Consider the following 24,483-nt stretch of genomic DNA (forward strand, 5'->3'; position numbering starts at 1 on the left):
ACACATACACACATGCACTACCTTTCAAGCACATACATGCACACATACATGCAAGCCTGTATGTATACTGTTCACAGAAAGAATATGAAAATACATCTCAAAAGAAAACTATAGATGTTAAGGGGGGAAGGTAGTATACTTTGCTCATATGCTCATTTTAGTTGCAAATAAAAGTATATGTCCCCATCAAAAAAATTAAGACTAGTAAAAACTTGAATGGGATTTTTATGACAGTTTATGGAAATACAACAAATAGACCTTACAGCCATACTTAAAAGCATACAATTCAGTGACTTTTAGTTTTTAGATTTGTGTAGGTATTGTCAGCACAATAAATTTTAGCTCGTGAACCCTGTGCTTATTAGCAGTTAGGCCCAATTTCCCCTCCGTCCCCCATGCCCAGCAATATCCTTTTTTAAAGTATCTACATTAATTCTTAGTAATATTATTTCTAGAAATATATGCAGGTTTACCATAAATTCTATAAAGCTTTTCAATAGTACTTTTTTTTTTTTTAACTAGGCCAACACTTTAGAAAAAAGTTCATGCTTGTGAAAAGTATAACTTACTCTTCTTGTTTAAATTTTTAGGATACTAATATAGCTCCCTTTGAAGCTTCTTCACATCGAGTCTTCATAAAATTTCATGCCGAGTATGCAGTGCTCCCGTCAGCAATCCGCTTGACTTGGGACAGTTAAGTGTGGACCCACTGTCTTTACTCAGCACTTTGGATGAGCCAGGGCAGGGCTCTGCCATCTTGAAACATGACCGCCTGCCTGTGCCACTGAGAATAATTTGAATTTTTATGTTCTTCACAAAGTATGTTTAGAGTTGATATTTGTACATTTTTTCAATGTGAATTGTAGCTTCTTTTGTCTTGGCTATGTACATCATTCTTAGTTCTAATATTTTGAGCTGATATTGTCTAAAATTTCTAAAAGGTTTGGAAATTATTATGAGATATGTGATGTAAATTTTCAAACATTAATGATAAAATAGAAGTATGAGTTTCCACACTGAACGTCAAATTAGGGGTAATAAACTATTGAATTGTACCTAGTGATGTGTCAATAATTTTTACTCATCGAAATTAAGTCTTTCACTATGGGTCATACATAAATTTTCAAGTTGTATATTTATATTTCGATAAAGTGCATGAATCTTTCAGAATAGGAACTCTGAAGCCATGCTGCCTGCATTTGAATTGAACTAATTCTCCTACTTAGTTAAGTGCTTACCTGATATCTCGGTGCTTTAGTTTCTATAAGTACCAGTTAACAACATAGTATGTAAAATTATAAACTGTTAAGCAACACTTTTATGAAGTTTTCTGCTACCTTTAACAAAGCAAGAGGCTTTACGTTAAACAGGCAAAATCAAGTCTTACTAAGAACATGGGACCAAGTGAATAAATGAAAGTGTGGGAAGTTACCGCAGCTTAATTCAGTACTCAAATGTATGGAGTACAGAGTTACATAAATAAATTAGTCTCACTTTAAAATTGTCTTCTTCTTTCAAGTATGCAATAATAAGATATATATAGATATGTATATATACATATCTATGCATATCTATATACATATCTATACATAACTATATATACATATATATCTATATCTATCTATCTATCAATAGATAGATATGCCACCCTTTATGGGTGCCACCCTTTTGGAAAGAATCATGAATACTACCACCCAATCCATAGGGTCCTGACAGGCAGGAACAATGGACTGAAACTATCAAGATGAAATTTGGTAGGAGTAGGCATCAGCTCTCACTCTTTTCTCTAAAATAAATAATAAAGATACCAAATATGGAGAAAGTTTAACAATAACATAAGAAATCACATGGGAATATTATCTGAATGCAAGAGTAACATATGCAGCTATCAAACAGTAAAGGGTGGTGTGATTGCACCACTGAAGTCTTGAATTTACAAGAGTCATTTTCAGTCAGAGAGACATGCATTTCATGAGCCATATTAGAATATCCAGGAGGTGAGTAGACCAAGTTGAAGAAAGCGAAGTCACTATTATTGTGTAATTTAAAACTGAAAATTTAAAAATGGAAAAAGGAACAAAAAGAAGCTCTCCAAAATCTTCAAGGTTAGGTATTCAGGAAATAGCCTGTGATTTATAGTGAGTTAGGGGATGGACAATGGATATACTTGGGATAGTGATATTTTTATGTACAGTAAAAAGAGTAATAATTCCTCTGGAAGGAGAAAGTCTACTCTCATTAGTAAGGCCCATCTTATTTCCCCTGGTTCTGTTTTGCATTTAATTTACTTATTTCTGTTTACTGGGCATCTACTCTGACATGTATTAAGCACACACTGAGGATAAAGTGATCAAGTGAGCTCTATCAAAGAATGTTTCTCTACTTCAAGAAGTCTACTTCCCAGCTCCATCTTGCTGAGCCAGTCCCATGGCAAAAATCCTCCGTTTCCTTATCAGGTGAAACTCATACAAAGCCATTTCCACAGATTTAGTGACCAAGTGATAACTTTCCTGTTCCCAAATGGCATGACCAGGAAGCTCCATTGTTTGCAGAGCCCAGGACAGAGCTAACAATCAACTAGTTTGTATTGGTACAGTCAGTGTCATTAATAAAATGTTGAACCACACCAAAAACACTGTTTCAGACCACCAATGGAATAAAAAAAAAGCCATAATATAAAAAAATTAATAGGAGGTGTAGGGTAAGGTAAAAAGTATCAGGCTTTTCTGCCCTCCCGCCATTAGGATAGATGACGGAACCCTGTGGTCCTGAATGCATGCCTGATGGCGGGCACCTGGAGTAGGGTGTGGGCATAGGTAGATGGGATTCACCTGGGCTGAGACTGGGCTTTTAAGGGTGGCGTCATGGGGACACCAGTAGGAGCACAGAAGCCCTAGAGAAGAAGAGAAGCAGAGAGAACGCCAGAGAGCCCAGATAGAGTGAGGGTTTGTTGGGGGCTGGGAGGACTGCCAGCCTTCCGGCCCCCCAGCACCCCTGACTGCCATATGCCTGGTAAATCTAAATAAAAAGCTTGCAAAGCCCACCAAGGACTCTCTAGGACTCCTTCTTTACCTGGTCTGCTGGATCAGAAAACCTGCACTGTGGTCTTCCTGCCCCCACAGGAGGTCTTACTTGGAAGTTAATGGAAAACAAATGATTTTCTGCATGGGTCTGAAAGAACCCAAATAAGTACAAATGTAGAGAAAAGGAAATATCTACTGTCCACAACTGATCATATCTGAACTGAGAAAGTCTCAAGGTCACTTTCTAAGCCCTCCCCACCCCATACAGGTGAGAATGGAAATTTCAGACACCCTATTTGAGAAAGAACGCAGCTCCACCTCCCCCATGCAATCGCCCCCTCACCCAGCAATCAAAGGGCCAATGCTTGCATTCGAAGTGTCCCAGCACTGCTCGTTGGCCATTCTGATTCAATTTTCCTGGTGATACCAATCCCTACCCCTACGACTTTTGAGAACCCAGGATTGGGGGGATAATTACCAGCCCCCAATCCCCTTATCTTTCTCCCCTCCTTCCTCCTGTTTCCCTAACAACTGGCCCTTAGCAGGAAGAACAGTGCTGTAGGGTAAGGAAAAATGTCAGGCTTTTCTGCCCTCCCGCCATCAGGATAGATGATGGATCCTTGTCCTGAATGCATGCCTAATGGCGGGCACCTGGAGTAGGGTGTGGGCATAGGTAGATGTGATTCAGCTGGGCTAAGACTGTGCTTTTTAAGGGCGGTGTCACGGGGACGCCAGCAGCAGGAGAAGCCGAAAGAGAAGCTGAGAGAGAAGCAAAGCAGCAGCAGCAGAGAACACCAGAGAGCCCAGATAAAGTGAAGACTTGCTGAGGGCTGGGAGGTTGGCAGGCCTCCAGCTCCCCAGCACCCCTGCCTGCCTTATACCTGGTAATCCCAATAAAAGACCTGCAAAAACCACTGAGGACTCTGACTCCTCCTGTACCCTGTCTGCTGGATCAGAAAACCTGCACTGTGTCCATTCCTGCCCTTTACAAGTGCTTATGCCTTTTAGTCTCAGAGATTAAGCCTTGCCATCGCTGGCCAGGGTGGCCCTCATCTGGCCTTCAGAAACTGACTAGGATAGCTCACAGCTTTGTGGACACAGTGGACTCTCCTGTTCCCGCAGACGTTTGTGCACAGTGTAAGAGAAAAGAACTACTTTATTTATCTGGGTATATTCCCCTTCATGTGACACAGATTTCCAGAATTCCAAGTTGGGCGCTGGGGATACACAGACAACCATGGAGCTGTTTCTGAGTCTCTCATACAGGAAGCACGACTGTGCAGCAGGGTCCCGGCGTAGCAATTTCTGAGAAGTAGAGTCAGCTACAGAAACGCGACTCCGCGAGCAAGTTTACTTCTAGCGTCCCCAAGACCCAGGCTCACAAAACTCCAACTTCCCGGCTTCCGCCCACAGCACCCTGAGCCTCGACGCATAAACTGGGCCTGCGCCAGGCCTGGCGCGCATGCGCCAAGTCCGGTCCAATCAGAATCCCAAACCCAGGGATTCCGGGAGGGACGGAGTAACCTCGAGGCGGGGCGGAGTCCCGGAACCGAAAGACAGTACTGATTGGCCGGCCTCGGGGCACACATTTCCCTTGTGGGCGGAGCCTCGCCCTGGAGCCAGGTCTAGAGCTGTTTCCCTAATTTGGGAAGCGCTTGGCGCGGGCGGGGCGGGCAGCGGCGAGCGGCACCTAGTGCGCCTGCGCCGAGTGCCGGGACAGGGCGTGTTCCTGGTTGGGGGCCGGATTGCCCAGCCCGGGTGCATCTCCGCTGCCCCAAGTGGGTCCCCAGGACGCCCGTGGTCCCCACTTCCAGCCGCTTAGGCGCTGCGCCCCGCGGTGAGTGTGTGTGGCTTTGCACGTGGATCTGCGTCTCTCAGCGGGAGCGGAGGGACCCTGGGCGCTGCCCACTCCCCCGCCCAGCCCGGTCCCCTCCCCCTCCCGGCCGCTGCCCCCCACTTTCCCCGGCCCGGGCAACCCGGGGAGTGTCAGCCTGGGGGGCTCCACTTTCTAGCCCGGCACCCTCCGCCCGTCGCCCACGTGCTTGTTGTTGTCGTTTGGTGCAGATCATGTCCAAGTCTCTGAAAAAGTTGGTGGAGGAGAGCAAGGAGAAGAACCAGCCGGAAGTGGACATGAGCGACCGGGGCATCTCCAGCTTGCTGGACGTCCACGGCCTGTGTGAGTGCTCGGGCGGGCCTGCCCCTGGGCTGAGCAGGGAAGGTGAAGTTTTCCAGGTCCCTGAGGGGCCTGGTCTGAGAAGGGGTAATGGTTTGCAGCCCACCCCCTCACACCCCTCCCCCTGCTTGTAGGTCAGCATCAGCAGTCCAGAGCTTAGGTGTGAATTTGTTCCATCCCAGCTGCAAAACGAACTCCAGAGGCAGATATGAATCACACAGGCTGGTGCTGCTGTGTCTCATCAGTTGTGCTGATTTATGGCACCTGGGTGGATTTTCTACAGTTTTCCTAATAGCCACTTTATTTTATAGTTCTATTTTTAAATAGCTTATTTTTTAAGATTTGTTTATTTATGCATACAAGAGCTGGGGTACGGGCCAGAGGGCCAGAGATGCAGGGGGTGAGAGTGAGAGGATTCACCAGAGACAGAGTGGGGTGCAGAACATGCAGATGTACTGAAATACACTGCTGAGGGGAGCAGTGGGTGAGATAGGAGAGGTCTGCTGCACCATGTAGGTTGCTCCCTGGCCGGGCTGGGGATGAACTAGTGCTGCAGAAGGTGCAGAGTGTTTCACTTTGTAGTGCGGTGCTTAACCCCTTGCGCCACCAGGGAGGTCCTTACTTTATTTTTTAAATGTAAGTCATTTTTGAATAATTTGTCCTTTGTCCTAATGTTGTCTTTGGCCTTTGAACAAATGACACACACAGTTATTGATAAGTATGAAGTGTTTTTGAGGTGGGAATGTTTTTTAAACTTTTGACTCATTATCTTTTCCTGGATCTTGATCCTCCTAACTTGACTCAGGCTTTAGTTAGCTCCTATTTGTGTTATTGTGACATCTTCCTAACTGTCCCTCTTGCCTACCTACAGTTTTATCCCCCTTAAAGTTGAGTTACTGCTTTCAGTGTTATTTTCCTGTAACGTTACATTACTCTCTCTCCTTGAAACCATGAACAGGGGAGGATGGGCAGAAACGCCGTAATTAAATCCCATCTGAAGGGGGAAGCTGCTACACCTGCTACTCAGATCCTAATCATGGTCACCACATGGAAACACTGGCTTAGTCTTGCCAGAATTTTTTTTTCAATAAGCCAAGAATTTAGATGAAATTGTCTAATTTTTATAAGTTGGGAGTTGATTCCAATATTTGAAAAATACTGTGGGCCTCCCTGGTGGCACAGTGGGTTGAGTGCAGTGCTGTGATGCTGTCCACAGCCTCTGCAGCGTATGTTCGATTCCTGGCCGGCCTGGAAGATACCCACATGGTGCAGCAGACCTCTCCTGTCTCACCCGCTGCTCCCATCAGCAGTGTTTTTGGTCCGTCTGCCTGTTCTGCTCCCCACTCTGTCTCTGGTGAATCCTCTCAGCATCCCACGTCTCTGGCCTGTACCCCAGTTCTTATACAAATAAATAAATCTTAAAAAAAAAGAAAAAATACTGTAGAGGTGAAACAAACTTTAGGCTGAATGTGGCTTTGATTTCCTCCCTTGAACATTTCTCACAGGTGTTCATCGCCAAGGGCAATGCTCTCCAGGGTTCCTTGGCCAGACATCCTTGGCCAGAATTTGAGCACAACCTGTTGCCTTCCACACACTCACTGTCATGGCCATACTGACTGACTGCCCTTCCTGAGCCAGGGCACACTCTTGTAGGTCATATTGTTTCACAAGTATTATGTACTTCTGTCCCCTTCTTTAGCTTAAATCCTTTTACTTCAAGAGCCAGCTCCAGTGTGACAGCGTATGTGAAACCTTCTCTGTATCGGGCTGCTCTCCTCTGAAGGTGGATGGGCCTTGCTTCATGCTCTTGTTACAAAGGATTGTATTGTCTCTTTATTCTAGAGATTTGTTTTCCCCACTGGGGGGATTAAAACTGTCATGTATATTGTGTTTGCTGCCTTTCGAGCTAGGATATAATAGGTGTTCAAAATGTTTGATAAATGAAGAAAACAGTGGATTATGCTTATGAGTTTGAGATTCAGACCTGGGAATTGGAGAAGGATGTCCGGGAGACCATAGGAGACGATAAGCTGCATGTTAGGCAGAAACAGCAGCGTCAGACTTACCATGAGTCCATGGTTGTGTCTTGGACAGAGATTGGGATTGGTGCTCTTTACAAGTCTTGGCAAAAGGAAAGGGGATGAAACGCTGTAAGTGGTGCCTTTGATAACCCTTAGGTAGATAAACCATCAAACTTGGCTTTTTTACTGATTGGCTTCTCATCCTCTGAGGATATGTTGGCTCCTGTCAATGGCGATGGCTTCTTGGGGACACTAACAGCAGTTGTCCCAGGTGCTGAATTGGCAGGTGAGGATCTGCTTGTATCCCTCTGGTTCTCCTGTGACCCCGATGACCGTGGGGTTGCTGCTGCAAGAGAAGGAGATGGGGGGAGCAGGCAGGCGCCTGGCCCAGCTGTGCACTTGGTCCCCTGGTTTCTGCTCTCAGCAGCCTTTTCCTCAGGGGCTTGAGGAAAGATTGCTTTTGGCAGAGGAACGATACCCTCTTTTGCTTTGAAGAAGACTCTTTATGTAATATTTGTCAGTGGCGTAGTGAATGAGCTATTTCAGTTTAGTGCTGTTATCTATTTGAAGCCTTGGTTTTTATTGAGGAAGAAAAGATAGCCACTTGCTTCCTGAAAAAAAATTGTTTCCTGTGTAGCATGAGGTGCTGAAAAGCAAAATTAAATTCTCCCAAAGAAGCAGCTTAACGAAGAACAACAGTGCTTTTTGGGGAGCTCAGTGGAAATGATTTTGAACTTCTCACCTCTTCCTGCCTCAGTGGTGTGGAGAGCCAGGGGCGGCTGCTTTGTATTTGCTTGACTTCTGGGTTCCCGGAGTCTGGAAAGTGGCAGATGCCTTCAGGAAGCCCTTAGCTGGGGCTCATTCATCAGTTGTTACACATAATCCTCAGTTTATATTTGTACTAAAATATCCCTATGGTTACTGTAGCACAGGCATTCTTGTGTTCCTTAGAACATTTTAACTGTAATCCTGAAGCTTAATGTATCAGTGTCAGGATCGAACAGAGGGAATAATAGTCCAGCACTTGGGCCAAGAGTGGTTGTTGCTTGCATTTTATTCTTCCCCTTCATATGTTTACTTGACTTTCTCAAAAGATAAGCAAGAATAAGTTCTGAAGATAGAATGGAGGTAATGTACTCAGCAAATGAAATGCTCCTCTTTCTGCTTGGGACTGTTGTGTCTTATAAATGCAGCACTTTATTGGAGACAACAAATTATGTCTTTAAAAATGTTTTCTGCGGTTTAGGTATCAAAGCTTTCTGATGCAGACAGCCAGCAGACAGGCTCTCTAGTTTCTGGGTGTGGTGTGACCTTGCCTGAGAGGCATAAGAGGACAGAACACCTTGAGGTTGAATAGATTGACTTCAAATTTGCTGTCCCCCTCACCCCTTAATACTGTGTAACTTCAGAGAAGCTGCCTGACTTTTCTGAGCTTCAGGTTCCTCATCATAAAGTGGAAACTTAGGTATTCGTAAGACTGCTTTTGTGCTGAGTGCACTGAGGCAGGCTGGTGGCAGGTGCCTCCCTTCCTGCTTGCTATGGAGCTGCAGCAAACATTAACTATTAATGAGACTCTCCAAATGGAATCCGTAAGCCTCAGATGTAGCCAATAATGGTACTGATTTTCTTTTTATTAAGAAAATTTCACTGCAAAAACTTTGATGCAGCAACTGTCTTCACCTGGATGATAGAGCAGCCGTTGGAAGGTTCCTGGAATCATCTGCAAGGGGAGCAGGGATCCCATCAGCAGCCAGGAGACTTTTTTCATTTATTTAAATCTTTTGTGACTTTTTAATCTCCAAGTTGATTGGTCAAGCCCTATCAGTTCCTGCCTCCCCACTCCACTTATACAGCTTTAAGCTAAATCTTAAAAAGAAAAATAACCTGCCTCCCAGGGAAGTGCTTTTTCTAAATAAAGGACCATGCAAAAATAGCCAAGGAAGGTGATGGTGGGTCATCAAGGAGGGCTGTTGAAAGTCCTGTTAAACCTGAAAGTGGGCAGGCTGTTGGCGCGTATGTTATCCATCACCTGTTTTGAGGATTAATCAAAAAGCTAGAAGGAAGACCAGGTCATTTTAGCTATTACCTTTATTAAGATCTTCCATATTTTTACTCCTCTAGATTGAGTGAATATGCACCTTAAAAACACCTTTTGTTTTTAAACAGGCAGTATCTTGGCCTGGGAAACTTTACCCCCTTTTTGCTCTCAGCGGACCATCTCTCCACCATCAGTTACTGCTGTTGAAGAAAGGAATAGCTCCTCTGTCCACTTGACTCCATTCTACCTGTCCTTCTCTGGAAGCTCCTGAGAATTAAATTTTAAACCACCATTCCATCTAGTCTGATACAAGTTCTCCTCTAGGCCTGGCATGCAAGCCTCTTTTATCTTTGTACTTGGCACAGTGCTTGGGGAAAGTTGATTGGAGGATGCTTTTAGTTAAGAAATTCAGAGGAGGGTGAAAAGCATAGCACAGGTGAGGGGCTGATGCTACTTCCTGCAAGCTGCCAGAGGGAGACCAGTTCACAGCCACCGGAAGCATGGTAGAACTAACTTCAATTGTTGATTTCAGGACGAGGTAAAAACGGAACATATTTCATCCAGATAGGAAAGGAAAATAAAGGAAAATTGTGATCCCTTTGGTGTAACTGAACTTGCAATTTACTATTTTTTACTTTTACTGTTTTTCAATCATTGACTGTTGTGGCGCCGGTCAGCGTGGCCACAACAGTTTCTTCGGAACTGTGTAGCTTTGGGCACGTTACTTACACTCTCAGTGCCTCAGGTATCTTGTCTATAAAATGGGAGTAGGAATAACCCGTGGGATTGCTGAGAGTCATTGTCTGTAAAATGCCTAGTACACCACCTGCCGTGCCAGTCTGTTTGGGCTGCTCTAACAGAATACCTTAGACTGGGTGGTTTTTAAACAATAGAAATCTATTTCTCACAGTTCTGGAGGCTGGAAGTCCAAGATCAAGGCAAGGACTGATGGCTGTCTTTTGCTGTGTGTCCACATTGAGGAAGGGGTGAGAGAGCTCCCTGTCGTCCCTTTTATAAGGCTGTTCATTCCATTTACAAGGGCTCCCTTGTGGACTAATTACCTGCAGATGCCATCACATGGGGGGCTATGATTCAACATATGAATGGGAGAGGGAAGATAGTCCATAGCATAGCACATGTTAGTCTTAATAGTGCAATCAGTATTTTAAAATCTGCTTTATCTGATTGTCTAAAAATGCATGACAAGTGGGCTCAGTCTTTGAATGCTCACGTGGTATCACATTGCCATTGACCTTTGCCTGCTCATCCCACTGTTCACTTCTGAACACCCAGTCCTTGCCTGATTCAGAATCTCTAGGGGAATTTAGATGGGCGGGCCCAGTGTGACTGGGCAGGAAGAATAGCTGTGTCCTCACGCTGGCCAGTTCTGAGCCCAGACAACATCAGCTTCTGTTTCCCACTGGCTCGGGGGACAGCAGGGCATTTCACAAAATTTTATTTAGATATGCTGTGGCCAAGGCTGTTGAAAATTGCAAACAGGCATTAAAGTTATTGCCAGTTTTTCAACTAATAACTGAAATGCTGTACGTCATCAATAGCTGTTTATTGAGTGTAGTTTCTTGATGGTGACTAAGCGGTGTCTTTGGGAGTTTCTTCCACTCTGAATCTTTAAATTAGTTCATGCATGCTCTGCTAAGAAACTGCAAGCTATTTAATGGATCTGAAGGAGTTCAGTTTTCACCATAGAAACCATAACTCCCACAGCCTTGTCGCTGTAGCCAGCTCTTAATTGTGACAATCAGTGAGAGACTTGACATGGATATTTGGAAAACCAGATCCTGTGTTCCCTTCATAAATTTACATGAAGAAGCTTTAAAGAAAGTATGATCTGGAGATACAAGATCCACAAAGAGATCTTTGTGGAAAAGTAGAGTTGATTTCTTTACAGTACTTCAGACCTATTGCTTCTTGAGATAGCAAGTTGGTAGCTAGACTCATTTTTAACACGAAGTAGGAATAGTCCATGGCGATCAAGTGCTTGGCCAACAGGGGTCACTGTTGAGCCTCTACATTTAGCTCAGGAGTTGAGGAGACCCACACACCCAGTGCCTCCTGCCTCACTGAGGTTGCAGAAGCAACCGCCCTCATCACACACCTTGTAAGAAGAGCCAGGACTTGAACCCAGTCAGTCTTCAGAAGCGATATTCTTAGCTTATCCTGCCTTGCCTTTTTTTCACTGACATTTTTGACAGGCACATGCACCTACTGTATGGAGGACACAAAAATAAAGCACTAATTCAGCAAGGGTATTCCAAGTTCCAAGTGCCTACTGCTGTCCATTCCTGTTCTGGAAGCCATGGCAGCTGCCCTATCTGCGCTCATGATTCTGGGTCAATTAGGAATAAGTTCAGAGTTGCTGATGCTCCTGTGTTCATGCGGACTGGGGAATCTTCTTCTTCCCCAAAATTGACATATATTTTTAAAAAAGTCCACCTCAGAGAAGAACTGGAGTGTTCAGTGGATGAGTGCATATAGGACAGTCTAACTTGTCAGATTCTCCAAGAAATGAAACATGACTAGTACGCCTCTCTCCCCTCACGGTTAACCACTCTCCTGACTCTGAGGCATAGAATAGTTTTGCCTGGTTTTGTTGATTTTTTCATAAAGAGGATTGTACAGTGTGTGACTAGCAGGTGCTTCCTTTGCCTACCATCACCATTTGTGGGGGTTCATTCCTCTTGTGACGGTGGTTGCAGATCCAGGTGTGACTCTCCCACAGACAGTTTGTTCCTTCTGTTGGTGGACCTTTTTGTTTGTCTAAACCGGGTACTCTGGTAAATTCCGTGGGAAGGACCAAGATGATAATGCTGAATTCTTGCATATTCCTGATAGATAAAGGTTTATACCCTTTCACTGAAAAGTCAGGTTTTTTGGCTATAAAGACTCACAGTTTCTATCCTGGAGTATTTTAAATGTCTTCTGTTTTCTTCTGGCATAAAGCAATGCTGTCCAAAAAGTCTCATGATTTTTTCATTTTATTTTCTATATAAAAAGTAGGTCTATTTCTCTTGGTATGAAGATTTTTTTAACTTTCTTTTTTAAGTCTAGTAATTTTACTCAGATAAATCGTGGGATAGGTCTTTCTGGAGTGATTATTTTCCAAGTGTGTTATATGCTCTTTATATTTGCAGTTAAAAAGTTTTAAATCTTTTTATTTCAGGATATTTTTTAAATTATGGTTTTTAATATATGTTAGCTGGCTTAATGTTTTCTTTTATACTGTGTGAATGTTGGTCTGTTTTGCCTATCTAATACTTGATGTTCAAGCAGACAAATAAATGGAACATGCCTCTATTAAAAAAAAATTAAAAATTTAAAAAAGAAATTTCTTTCATTTTCTTTTAATACATTGCCTGCTGGGTCTGTTCATTCTTGTGTGACTTTGAATTTCATCTTTATTTCTGAAGTAATTTTTTCTTGTATTTCTAATTCTTTCTTGAGTTTTGATCCTTCATTTCTGAATTTTTCTGATTCTGATATATGTTGTTCTGTGTTCTGTTATTAATGTGGTTGTTTTTTGACTTGTTTTGAAGTAGTGGTTACTGTTTGCATCTTTTCTCTGGGCATATTTTTTTTGTTGGTGAGCTTTCATTCTCACTTAGAATGTTCTCTGTCTTTTCTTTTTTTCTTACGAAAACTTCATGGAATTTGCTCTGAGTACTATTATGTTGCTCACTTTTATTTGAAACTCTTTTTCCCAAAATTTCAGAGGGAGACATGGTCCTGGGCATATTTTCTGGTAGCATGGAACTGTTTTCATGTTAGTATAATGGCTTCTTTTTGGAGATGACCAGGCTCAGTTTCCATCCCTAGTTTATCTGGAGCTTCTCTGTTCTTGGTCTGCATTTTGTCTTGCTCAGTTTTGATCCCAGCAGTGTCCTGGAGGGGAACCTTGGGTGGTCATTTTCCACGTCACAGGGTGGACTTATCCTGTCCCTCCTGTTGGAGTGGATAAACCCCACCCCCCCAGTTCAGCTCTCCTCAAATTAGCCAATTGTGTTTCGTAGTGAATTTGGTTATTTGGGGGTTCTCAGTTCTCAGGCTTGCTGGAGCAGGGTTGGGGGCAGAGACATCATCCTGTGAAGTAGAGCATCCCCGGGTTGAGCTCCAGGGCAGTGTGTGACCAGGGTCAGACCAGCGACTTCTTAACCTGGGCTTGGAGGGCAGGACAATGTGGAGAGAGAAGCAGAGACCAAACACTTTGAACAAGGACGAGCTGTCTCAGTGCAGGTGTAAGGGCTCCTCACCTAGTTAATAGCTGTTGTAAGGCTCCCGACCGAGCTCTGACAACCATGTGGCTCGTGTTGGCTGTAGGTCTAGGATTTCAGCTCTTCTGTTACCCAAAGGGACTTGCATTTACCAGGATACATGGAGCTCTGGGGTTGCAGTAAGGCATGTGGAGAAAGGTTGAGGTGGAGACAAAGAACCTCTGATCAAAAAGAGAAATGAGGAAGCAGAGAGAAATGTCTATTATCAGACCTGGGAAGGAGAAAAAGTGCTTGCCTCCCACCCAGCTGCCTGGTTTATCTGCTCATGTCTGCACGTTGAGATTCACCAGTTGTCTGAAGTGGAAAGTATTTGCATTTGATAATTGCCTACCTCTAGTCTTCATTTTGGGGGTGGAATACCTGTTTATCAAGAGCCCTCTTTTATCTCTTAGACATCTTAAAATGGTATACAACCAGCTATTTGTGGGTATTTACGCTGTATTTGGGCAGTACAGGCAGAATCAGAATTAATTGGTTTCTTGTTTGGAAAAGGCTTTTCCAGGGCTCACTGCCTTACAGGCTCTGAGACCCTGGGCAGGCTCTCTCACCTTTTGAGGCCTCATTTTCTCATCTAAAACTGGGATGGAGTTGGGGAGTAATCGTATGATTGTGAAGAGTTATTGTGAGGATTAGAGGTGGTGATCCAGTTCTTAGAACTGTGCCAGCCACCTGAAGTGTTTGTAAACATTAGCTATTGGTGTTACTACCTTTTTGCATTTGTTATTCTAGTGAGTGGCTCTGAGGCGTGCAGCATATCATATTGATGTAGTGGGCATTGCATAAATGCTCTCTTTTTTTTTTTTTAAATCTTCTTGCTCTCATTTGTTTCAGAGTCAAATAATTTAATTCCACCTTTCATTTTAAAGATGAAAAATTTACACACCAGAATAATCCAATGATTTTTCTCAGGATCCCAGGGGATTAGTTTGGGCCTCACACTGCTTGATACGTTTCTTTGCTTTGAGTCACTTTATGTAACTGTCATATCTTACTCAAGGTAGAAGGTGTTTTCTTGGTTTATACTTTTACTATTTGGCATTTCCACCATCTTGAAAAGAACACTCCATCCAGCTGTTCATATTATTTCCCCAGTTTTGAAAGAAACTCAAGATTTGGAATCTGGATACTTTTGTTGTCTCCGTGCTGATTCCATTCAACTGTGAACCTTTTGAAGAGCACTTCACTTCTCTAGACTGCTATTTCCTTCTCTGTAGAATGAACTTAAGCTTTTTGATTTCTGGAGTTCCTTTGACATTCTATCATTATGATTTCTAAAAATGCATCTTAATTTTATGTTAAAGTTTATGCTAGAAAATTAGTTGAAAACAAGCAAAGAAAAGGGGGGGGGTGTAGATAGTCAAGTAGATATAGAATAAAAGTATCTCTGGATCTTGAAGCTTTTTTTTTTTTTTTTTTTTTTTAAAGATTTATTTATTTATTTATGCGAGCACTGGGTACAGTCAGAAGTGCGGGAGGGTGAGAGAATTCACCAGAGCAGGGAACAGAACAGGCAGACCAATGAAATACACTGCTGAGGGGAGCAGCGGGCAGTAGGAGAGGTCCGTGCACCATGTGGGACCCTCGCTGGCTGCTGGGGATTGAACCAGCGCTGCAGAGGCTGCGGGCAGCTTCCCAACCCAGCGCTGAATCGCTGCACCACCAGGGAGGCCCTGGATCTTGAAGCTTTAACCCTGAAAAAACTTATAACCCTTTTATTGAGAGTTTCCAATCAGCTCGCTCGTTTATAATGCCTATGTTTTATGTTAATTCATAGTGTTTTATTATATCCTCTTAGTAGAGAATAAGTTTGTTGAGGGCAACAAACTCAAGCATAGTCTGTTCCTGCCACACCAACTAAGTACAGTGCCCTGCAAAACAGCCTTAAGTCACCTTCCTACTTACACTTCAAGAGTGGCAGCATATACTAGATAGCTTACTGTGTTTTTCTTTGTAATTCTCCAAGGCACCTTCAGATACAGGTTTTTTGGGGTCATTTTTTCCTGCCGGGAAGACTATAAACTCAGTGATAGGTTCTGGACAGAAGTGATGTGAGTTTCACCTTTATAATAATTGTGCCTTGCGTGTGGTATCCTTTGACTTCATGTCCTGGTGGACTCAGTCAGTGACCAGTTCATGGGGGCTCTTTACCTGAGAATTCTCTGCTCTTCTTTAAGTATAGAAACAGGTATCACTCCTTCCCCCACCTCCATGGTCTCCTATGATAAAATTGCTTTTTATGGAATAAATGTTTATAGACCCTTTATCTGTAAATAGAATTCAGTCAAGCAGCCAGTTTTGAAAACTTGCTGCTAAAGAAATTCCAATTTTTCATCACAGTCAGGAAGTCAACAAAAGCTTTTGTGCCATGATTTTTTTTTTAAAGTTTTAAATTATAAACAAAGTCCAAAAGAAAGGTTTTTATGATTCTGGATGTGTTGATGAATAGATATTTGTATTGTATTTTGGTATCAAACATTTTATTGTCTTCACTTTAATATATTGTCAGGGCTGCATTTTTAAGAAGATCTGAATCTATATCCTGCTATCAAGGGTAAAATAATTTTAGCCATGCGACATGGGCAGACATTTTAATCATGCCTCCTGGAATGCAAAACTGAAATCGGTCAGCATTGTTTCCCGGTGCTGACATCCGGCTGAGTCCATATCCCCATGGAGTCTGCAGAGTATTTAGAACTCTGCTGTTCTAGCTCACTGAGCAGCCAAAATGGGAAAACCATTTGGACCATCCTGTATTTTAAGTTCAGATTAATTCTCCCTGTTAGTCTGTGACTTTGGGAGAAACTGAATTAGCAGAGGTCCTATTGCCACGTCATAATCACTCAGTATGATGGAACATTGCAAATAGTCCAGCTCTCTGCAGAGTGCACAGCATGGGCACGGTGCCCCTGGCATTGTGGAACAAGTGGCCCCTTTTGAATACCCAGAGCCTTTGAGTGTTCTTCCAGTACAGACACAATTGATCCCACAAGAACTGTCAGAAAGGGTTAGACGGCTTAGCTTCCACTGATAGCAGTTCTCTCCTGATGCTTCAGGTCAGGATGAATTCTGTAAAATGAAATGGTAGTTGCAGTCCAGTTTTGTAATTAACATTTCAGAACCTTTTATTTGAAACCTAAAGATGGCCAATTCTGACCTGTGACAAGATTGCAGAAATAAACATTAGGTTTCCATCACCTCATGTGTTTCGAAATCTCATCCCTCTTGTATCATCCTGGCTGTGTGCTTTTCTGTGGATATCAGTTCTGTGAAGCTGGAACTTTTTACCCTCTCTAAGGTGCTACCAAAGAATAATTTGCTTTCTGATTTGCCAAATTAAAAACTAGCATTTCCAGTCTGCCACATCTTTGTGATATGTTGGGTTGTTTTGAAAACAAATCTATAATGTCATCTTATGGGGCTGTGGATTTTCTCTGGCTTATTTTTCTTTTCTCGTGCTGCCTATTTTATGCTGAAGGAGAAAACTGAACTTGTTTCAAATAGCATCTGTTTCCATGAGTTATCTAGAAATGAGCCTTCTTTTTCTGGGAGTGTTTAGTTAGCCCTTCGATTTTTCTGAATTTATTTCATTAAGTTACTGTATGCCCACCTCCAGTCCTTTGCCTTCCCTGCTTCCCCTCTCTTTGCTCAGATAAACTTGGGGTTGCTTCCCCAATCTCCAGTTTCCATCTTGGACTCCTTGCAGCTTCTTCAGTGCATGGTGAGCCCTCTGCCCTGTAGTGCTTGTGGATGTACCAGTCCCTAGAAGCTTCTCCTGAGCGATTATCCATCCAGCTATACTTCTCTCATATCCATGGATCTTTTATACTTTGCATTTTAAGATTTTGCTGCGTGTTCTGTGTTTCCTAAATGGAGTGATTATATAGTTCATCATCTAAAATGTACTGACATTTTTTGAGAAGGGCAGCAGGCTTAATCCAGGGGTGTCCCAGATTGAACCAGGAGCTATGGTCAACATTCCTTTTAAGAGAATCTCACTCCTGCAGCGTGGTGAGTGACTGCCAGGGAGTCTCCATGAGCCCTTCATGGTCTGTCTTATGAAAGTATTGACCAAAAGCATTTTCCTGCTGGTTCCTGTCTTGGCTGGAGAACAATCATAATTCATAAATACAGCAACCTCAGCATGCCCCCCACCCCACCCCCTCAAACACCTCCCTCCTGACAGTTTTGTTTTCCTGATGTTTTTTTTGGTGTGACGCCACATTCCTGTATACACCCTTGCTGCAGCTGGAGCCTCAGTGACAGCCGAGGTGCTGGGTATGTAAACGACGTTAACTTTTGTGTCAGCACATTTTCTTAGTTTATTACTGGTTTTTTTGAAATACATTCTCCTTTGAAAATACCCAGACAAGGCATAGTTTAACACTGCTGTAGGAACTGTAACAAGAGGTAATGAGCTCTGGGGAACTCATTCTTGACAGTTGGTGGCCACCAACAGCACTAGTTACCCACGAAGGCGCTCCCAGCGTGCTGCTAAGCTGAGCAAGGCAGGTCCGTGGGTCCAGCCTGCTCCCATTTCCCTGGCTTATTTGACTGTGGCAGCTTTTGTACTTTTAAATAATCCATTCCATTTTGTGGGCCTTTTCCCCCTTCTTTTTTAATAGCACTGTTTCCACAGGAGACTCACAATGAACTAAAGCACTGCCAAGTGGAAGGGAGTAGCCTGTTGTATAAATACACCTCTCTGCTCCATCTTTGCCTCTTTCAGGCTTGGGATTGAAGCTGTAATTTTGATTTTGTCCAATGCAACTCCCTCCCCACAGGCCCACTCTGTCCTCTTTTGTTGCCTTAAATAATTTCTCAAAGATCTTTCATTAACTTTTTCTTTCCTGCTCTAATTTCTCTCCCTCTTACCTAAGTTAACCTGTAGACTTATAACAATAGTGAAAAAGAAAAATACATTTTTAGTGGTGTGATTGCAACAACTGAATTTTTTTTCTCTGTTTGAAAAAATCTTCCAAACTTTGTCACTTCGTTCTCCTGCTAAATGCTTGTTGAGGGCCTCCCCGGTGGCGCAGCGGTTGAGCGCTGGGTTGCGAAGCTGCCCGCGGCCTCTGCGACGCAGGTTCGATCCCCGGCTGCTCCCCGGACACCGGAGGAGGGTCCCACATGGCGTGCAGAACTCTCCTGCCGCCCGCTGCTCCCCTCAGCAGTGTACTTCGGTCCTTCTGCCTGCTCTGCTCCCCGCTCTGGCTCTGGTGAATTCTCTCACCCTCCCGCGCTTCTGACTGTACCCAGTGCATGTATAAACAAAACAAAACAAATAAATAAATAAATAAAACATGCCTCTATTTAAAAAAAAAAAAAAAAAAAATGCTTGTTGAACGGGCGTGAAATGATTGAAAAGAACCAGTTTTCCTTAATTAAATCTTTCCTTGTGAATGTTAGCTGGCAGAAGAGCAAACGGATTTTTCTTTTTTGTTTAGTTTGTGATTTTTTTTTTTTTTTTTTTTTGGAAAATCAGGGCAAGAGGAGATAAGATTATCAGTATTCTTTCTTAAGCAGAGTTGATTTGAGTGACAGTCTTGCTCGTGTGAGAGGATGTGAGTTGCATGCCAATTTTCATTGGCTCATCTTTTCTTGGTAAAAAATCCCTTCATCTTCAGCTGGCACAGGGTCACCTGGAATGCTGACTACATTGCCCTGCTTCCCTTGCAGCAAGGCATCATTGTATCACAAAATTTTAATTTAAATGCTTGCAAGTGGAAGTGCCATGCATAACTTCTTGGAAGTCACCTAAAGGAGAAAGTCTTCTTTTCCTTCCTGTCTTCCTGAAGGGAATGCAGATATGAGAATTGAGCTTAAGCAGCCATCCTGGACCATGAAGTGGAAACCATACATTGGTGATGGTTGAACTCCTATTTTGTGTAACTCCTGTTATTTGTGGTGTGCTTTCACACAAAGCTGACCATGGTCTTAACTGATGTATCTCTGAATTTGTTTTGTCCTGTTTGGTGTGAGGGCAGATCTTTGAGATATTTTTCATGTCAAACTATATTTCAGAGATAGAGAATGCTTTATTTAGAAGGCCAAAAAAATGTTAACTCTTGGGCCTCCCTGGTGGCGCAAGGGCAATTAAGATGCATCCTAGGAAGCTAAGTAGAGTGGAAAGGTGTCCAGGTAGGAGGGGAGAGTGCAGGGAACACTGGTTACTTCTTTGGTTCACTGGTTGGAGAGTGAAAGGACTCAGGAGAACTACTCAGGTAAGAATTTAATAAAGGCAGGGCCTCCCCTGGTAGTGCAGCGGTTGAGCGCTGGGCTGCAGAGGCTGCCCGCAGCCTCTGCAGCGCCAGTTCGTTCCCCGGCTGCTGGCGAGGGTCCCACAAAAAAAAAAAAAAAAAAAAAGAATTTAATAAAGGCAAAGGATGTAGTTTCACAGGGATATAAAAGCACAGGTGCGCATCTGGGGTTCTAGAGGCTGACTGTCATTTCTTAGTTGCTCAGAACATATTTTGTGTCTGGGTTATGAGCCATCAATGTTTGTGAGGGTCATGCTTTGGAAGGGACCATGAAAAATGATCCAGCACTGTCTTTTGTGCCTAACTGGTCATGCATCCTGTAGCCAGGTGTAAGCCACCAAGATACTCGTAGCTGGGGTTGTGCTGTGCCTCTAGAACGGCTGCTACAGATCTAATGCCAAATGCTCTTTTAGCTATTCACGTTTTGTTGTGAAAGCAAAAATCCTCCTTAGATTTCTTTTGGTTAGCAGAGCAGGTACTAATGTTCTGTTTATAAAAGAGGAGTGGCTTAATGGGAACTTTTAAAAATTGGGGGATACTTTATATAGCTTCAGAATATTTTCCCTCCTCTCTGCCCTCCATACCCCCAAAACTCATTAATTGCCAAAAGGAAAAGAATAAATTTACAATGGCGAAGCCCACAGACTTCAGTGATAAGGGAACAGCACCAGTGATGGGACAAATTGAAATCTTGTGCCCCCCCAATCCAGTAGGGGCCTGTGAAATGAACACCCCATTTGGGGGATATTCCTGCCCAAGGTACAGACTGAATTTAATCAAGAATAAGCAAACCAAAAATCCACATGGAGGTTGTACAAAATAGTGTGGCTCATAAACTTCACAGCTGCCAAGGGCATGTGAGTAAAGGAAAGAGAAGCTTTCGGACTCAAGGTAACTTTAGGGGATCTGACTTGCACCTAAACTGGATCCTTCTTGATAAAGAAATGATTGGTCATTTGGAGAAATTGGGATGGGGTCTGAGGATTAGATGGTGATGACCTATTATGTTCCGTTTTGACTCTGCTGGAGAACACCTTGTTCACAGGAACTCCCTAAAGTTTGTGGGACATTAGACAAGTTTAGTCACAAATCATTCAGGGCAGAAAGACAGGGTTTTTTTTGTTTGTTTGTTTTTTGTTGTTGTTCTATAGTTTAAATTTTTCTATAGCTTTGTGATAGTTAAACACTTAAAAATTTATGCTTAAGAGTGATACATCCTCATTTTCTCCTTAGCAAGTTGCGGTCTAAATTGACACTGAGAACAAATTTGTTCTTATCCCTTTACATGCTGCATTAATACAGTGTTCATATTGGAAGAAGATGAGAGGCTTTTCAAAATCTGTCTTAGCTAACCAGCAGTGAAGTCTTAGAACCAAGGTGGAAAGCCAGATCACTTTTCTCAGATGGCTGTGTGTATCTGTGTATATTTCTTTTCCTTGCAGTTGTGAGACCATTTTCTAAGCCAATCTAATCTCATTCAGCAGATTAAACCTCCAGGATAATGTTTGAAACGGGCGCACAATCTGCAGGTACCTTGACACGCCAACCAAAATCAGCTTAGAGGAAGTTGTGGAGGGTTTTTACTCTGATCATCTATAGTACGTAGAAAAATTTCTGTCCTGAAACGGTTTTCAGCACAGTGAGGGCTTTGTGCCTCCCCACACTGGGGCCAGCCCCTTTGGCCAGCACGCTGCTAAGACGGGTGACCACAGCGAGGCCAGCAGATCGGGCCCCAGCCTCTCTTACCGGCCCTGGGAATGTCTGATCCTCAACATTAATCTCATTAGCTCTAACTTGCTGTGCTAATTGCACGGCTAATTGCATGACGTTTCTTAATATGGTTTAACATTTAACAGACAGTGTTATAGGAATTTCTGCTCCTATTTTTGTGTGTGGTAACTCTTCAACCTGTGAATATAATCAAGCACTTCACCTTGGAGGAGTGGAGGTATAATTTGGGTACATAACTAATGGTGATTTTTTTTTTTTTTTTTACAGTCTCCTTGTCCCACATCACACAACTGGTTCTGAGCCACAACAAGCTCACAAGTAAGTTGACTTTATCATTTTCTACAGTTTCTTCCTTTCAGGAAAAGCTGTAATAATACTCCTGATTCAGTGGTTTCCTTTAAAGATACTAATGACAAGTGATTATTTTTTTTTTTAAGATTTATTTATTTGTTTGTACAAGCACTGGATACAGTCAGAAGCGCAGGAGGGTGAGAGAACTCACCAGGGCCAGAGTGGGGAACAGAACAGGCAGACTGATGAAGTAAACTGCTGAGGGGAGCAGTGGGCGTGGCAGGAGAGGTCTGCGCACCATGTGGGACCTTTGCTGGTGGCCGGGATCGAACTGGCGCTGCAGAGGCTGCGAGCAGCTTCGCAGCCCAGCACTCAGCTGCTGCGCCACTGGGGAGGTCCGACAAGTGATTATTTAAGGAAATCTGACATTTATTTTGGTGACACTAAGATGCATGCAAGCATATTGCCTTCCCCTGGTGTGTGCTTTGCTGTTTTGTGAATTCTCTCTTAGCACATGTGTAAACTGAAGGAAAAAAATGGTCCTGGTTAGAGATGGTAGTGCTGCATGACATGTGCTGTTGAAGACATTTGTTAGAAGTTTCATGAAGAGAAACTTCTCAGGAAAGATTAGACTAAGAATTCTTGATTTGCATCTTCCTTCCCAAAGGGGTAAGCTTAACTGTTTTATAGTTTGTTTCCCTACATGGTTGGAGATGACACCACAAATTTATATAAGTTATCTAAGTTTGTACCAGAATTTTTCAGAATTTTGAGTCGTTTCATAAGAAAAATTTTCTTGGGCTTTGGTAATGTCACAGTGTGGCTACCATAATAGAAGAATCACCTGCTTTTATAAGAATATCTTGTGTGAATAACATTATTTCAGTCTTTGAACTCTGGCTGTAAAGATTCTAATCACCACTCCTCTTTCTCCTAATTGACTGTCACTTCTTGGGTGCTTCCTGTATTTCCTGCAGACTCGAATGATTTTCTAATCATGTGGCCAGAGTTTGTTAGGGAGCTTTGTAAGTCTAATGAAATCGAGCAGAATGTCATGTTGAGGGATTTTCACTATGGAATTATGTGTATATGTGCATTATATACAGCTTGAAGCAGTGTCACAGAGCTGCTGATTATTGAGAATTACGAGTGGCAGTGAGGGCCCCTTGTAGGCAGGAAATGGGCAGATTAGTTCATTTTTAGTAAAAAGCACATATTTGTCAGGCAAGACTGAGTAGCACCATTGTCACGTTTGAATAGTGGGACCCGTGGATGCTGAAAGATATGTGTGATCATTTTTGTAACATGTAATATGCTGTCAGTTTTAATGTTTTGTAGTAAATGGCCCTGCTGTTCATGGATGCCTTAATCCCAGTTCAGAGGGGATTTGTAGTTTGTTTCAAAGGGCGGGCTGCCTGATCCCTAAATTCCCCTAGGATTTTGAGAGCAGCTATTCCTATAGTTCTCTATCATATAGTTCATTTAAAAAAAAAAAAAAAAAAGGCTTAATTGCCAGTCTACCAAAAAGCATAACGTGCTTTATTCCTACTATGTCGTTAGTTGATCTATTCTTTTAAAAATAAATCTGTCTTTCAGGTAGTTGTAGTTTATTTCTTTTTATGTGTCATAGACAGTATTAGGCATCAGTGGATCGGTTTCTTTCTCCAGGTGTATAATAGAAGGGTAATTTAGAGAGGCATAAATACGGAGTGAAATTGTGTCTGCTATTAGGTTGACAGTGAATGACCCAAACTTCATATTTCTTCCTTTGCTATGTTCTTTCTCTTTTTCCATTTGAGACACCCTTGACCTAATCCAGTAAACTCTAATTAATGGTCTTGGTTACCTCTGTTTCAAAGCCATTGTGAGTAGTGTCAGTGACACCCGATCTGTTTCACTAAGGTCAAATTAGCATCTTTTACTGTTTTTCTGGCATTTAAATGAATGATTTTGCCATGGCTTTTCAAGTGTTTATAGTAAATATGTCCATTTGATGGAAATATAAATATGCATTAAATGTAAGTGGCTGAGCACACCCTTCTGTCACTTTTCGTTGTAATCAGTGTCTTTCACTTTCCATGGTTTTTAGTAGGGACTGGCTGACAGTGCTACATTAAAACCTCTGGGACTCAAAAGATAGACCCCTCAGCACTGCCTTTATCTTGCAAAAGTATTTGTGTTTTTCTCTTAGTATGCCAATTACATTGACATTTCCTCTATGTCCTTACAGAATGAAGGACTGGCTTACTCAAACTGGGATCTTAATTTAGGGCCACCGTGTGTTACTATCTGCTGGCCATTGGAGCAGCGTGGCACTGAGTTGACAACCTTGATCCTCTGGGGATTTGGTATCGACAGGGCCCTCAACACAGTGCCAGTGAGGACACAGGGACGATGAAAATGCACTTACGAGCCTGAACTTCCCCAAGATTTCGTGACCAGAAATTCTTGATGTTTTCTAGCGTGTGTTTGATAAAATTGTCAATTTCAAAATTGTCAAGTTAATCACTGTTGGAGCGTCACCGTCACTACAGTGAAATGATGTGCACCTAGACCTAGGTGTGGGGTGGTGTGGGGTGAGAGCAGTGCTAATGGGTTCTGGTGAAGGCAATGGGACTCCCCCACCTGCAGCTGCTTCCTAGATACCGTGTGCCCTTGAC

At 42.9% G+C, this 24,483-nt stretch overlaps 2 protein-coding genes across 5 annotated transcripts in view; both read left to right on the plus strand.

The window, feature by feature from the left end:
• CUBN (cubilin) overlaps positions 1–698 on the plus strand; it is a gene marked incomplete at both ends in the record, with an annotated part of 226,675 nt that extends 225,977 nt beyond the window's left edge. The window contains one exon of the mRNA XM_084253526.1: positions 591–698. Within this exon, the coding sequence (XP_084109652.1) occupies positions 591–698 (108 nt within the window). The remainder of the gene's footprint in view (positions 1–590) is intronic.
• Positions 699–5,090: 4,392 nt separating this feature from the next.
• Positions 5,091–24,483, plus strand: part of RSU1 (Ras suppressor protein 1) — a gene marked incomplete at both ends in the record, with an annotated part of 151,012 nt that continues 131,619 nt past the window's right edge. For 2 of the 4 annotated variants that reach the window (XM_084253552.1, XM_084253554.1), the window contains 2 exons: positions 5,091–5,199; positions 21,800–21,850. In XM_084253552.1, coding sequence (XP_084109678.1) covers positions 5,091–5,199; positions 21,800–21,850 — 160 coding nt within the window. The remainder of the gene's footprint in view (positions 5,200–21,799; positions 21,851–24,483) is intronic. The other 2 variants (XM_084253553.1, XM_084253555.1) reach the window with 1 other exon arrangement.

Source organism: Talpa europaea (assembly GCF_964194135.1).
Source record: "Talpa europaea genome assembly, chromosome: 14".
Taxonomy (NCBI): domain Eukaryota; kingdom Metazoa; phylum Chordata; class Mammalia; order Eulipotyphla; family Talpidae; genus Talpa; species Talpa europaea.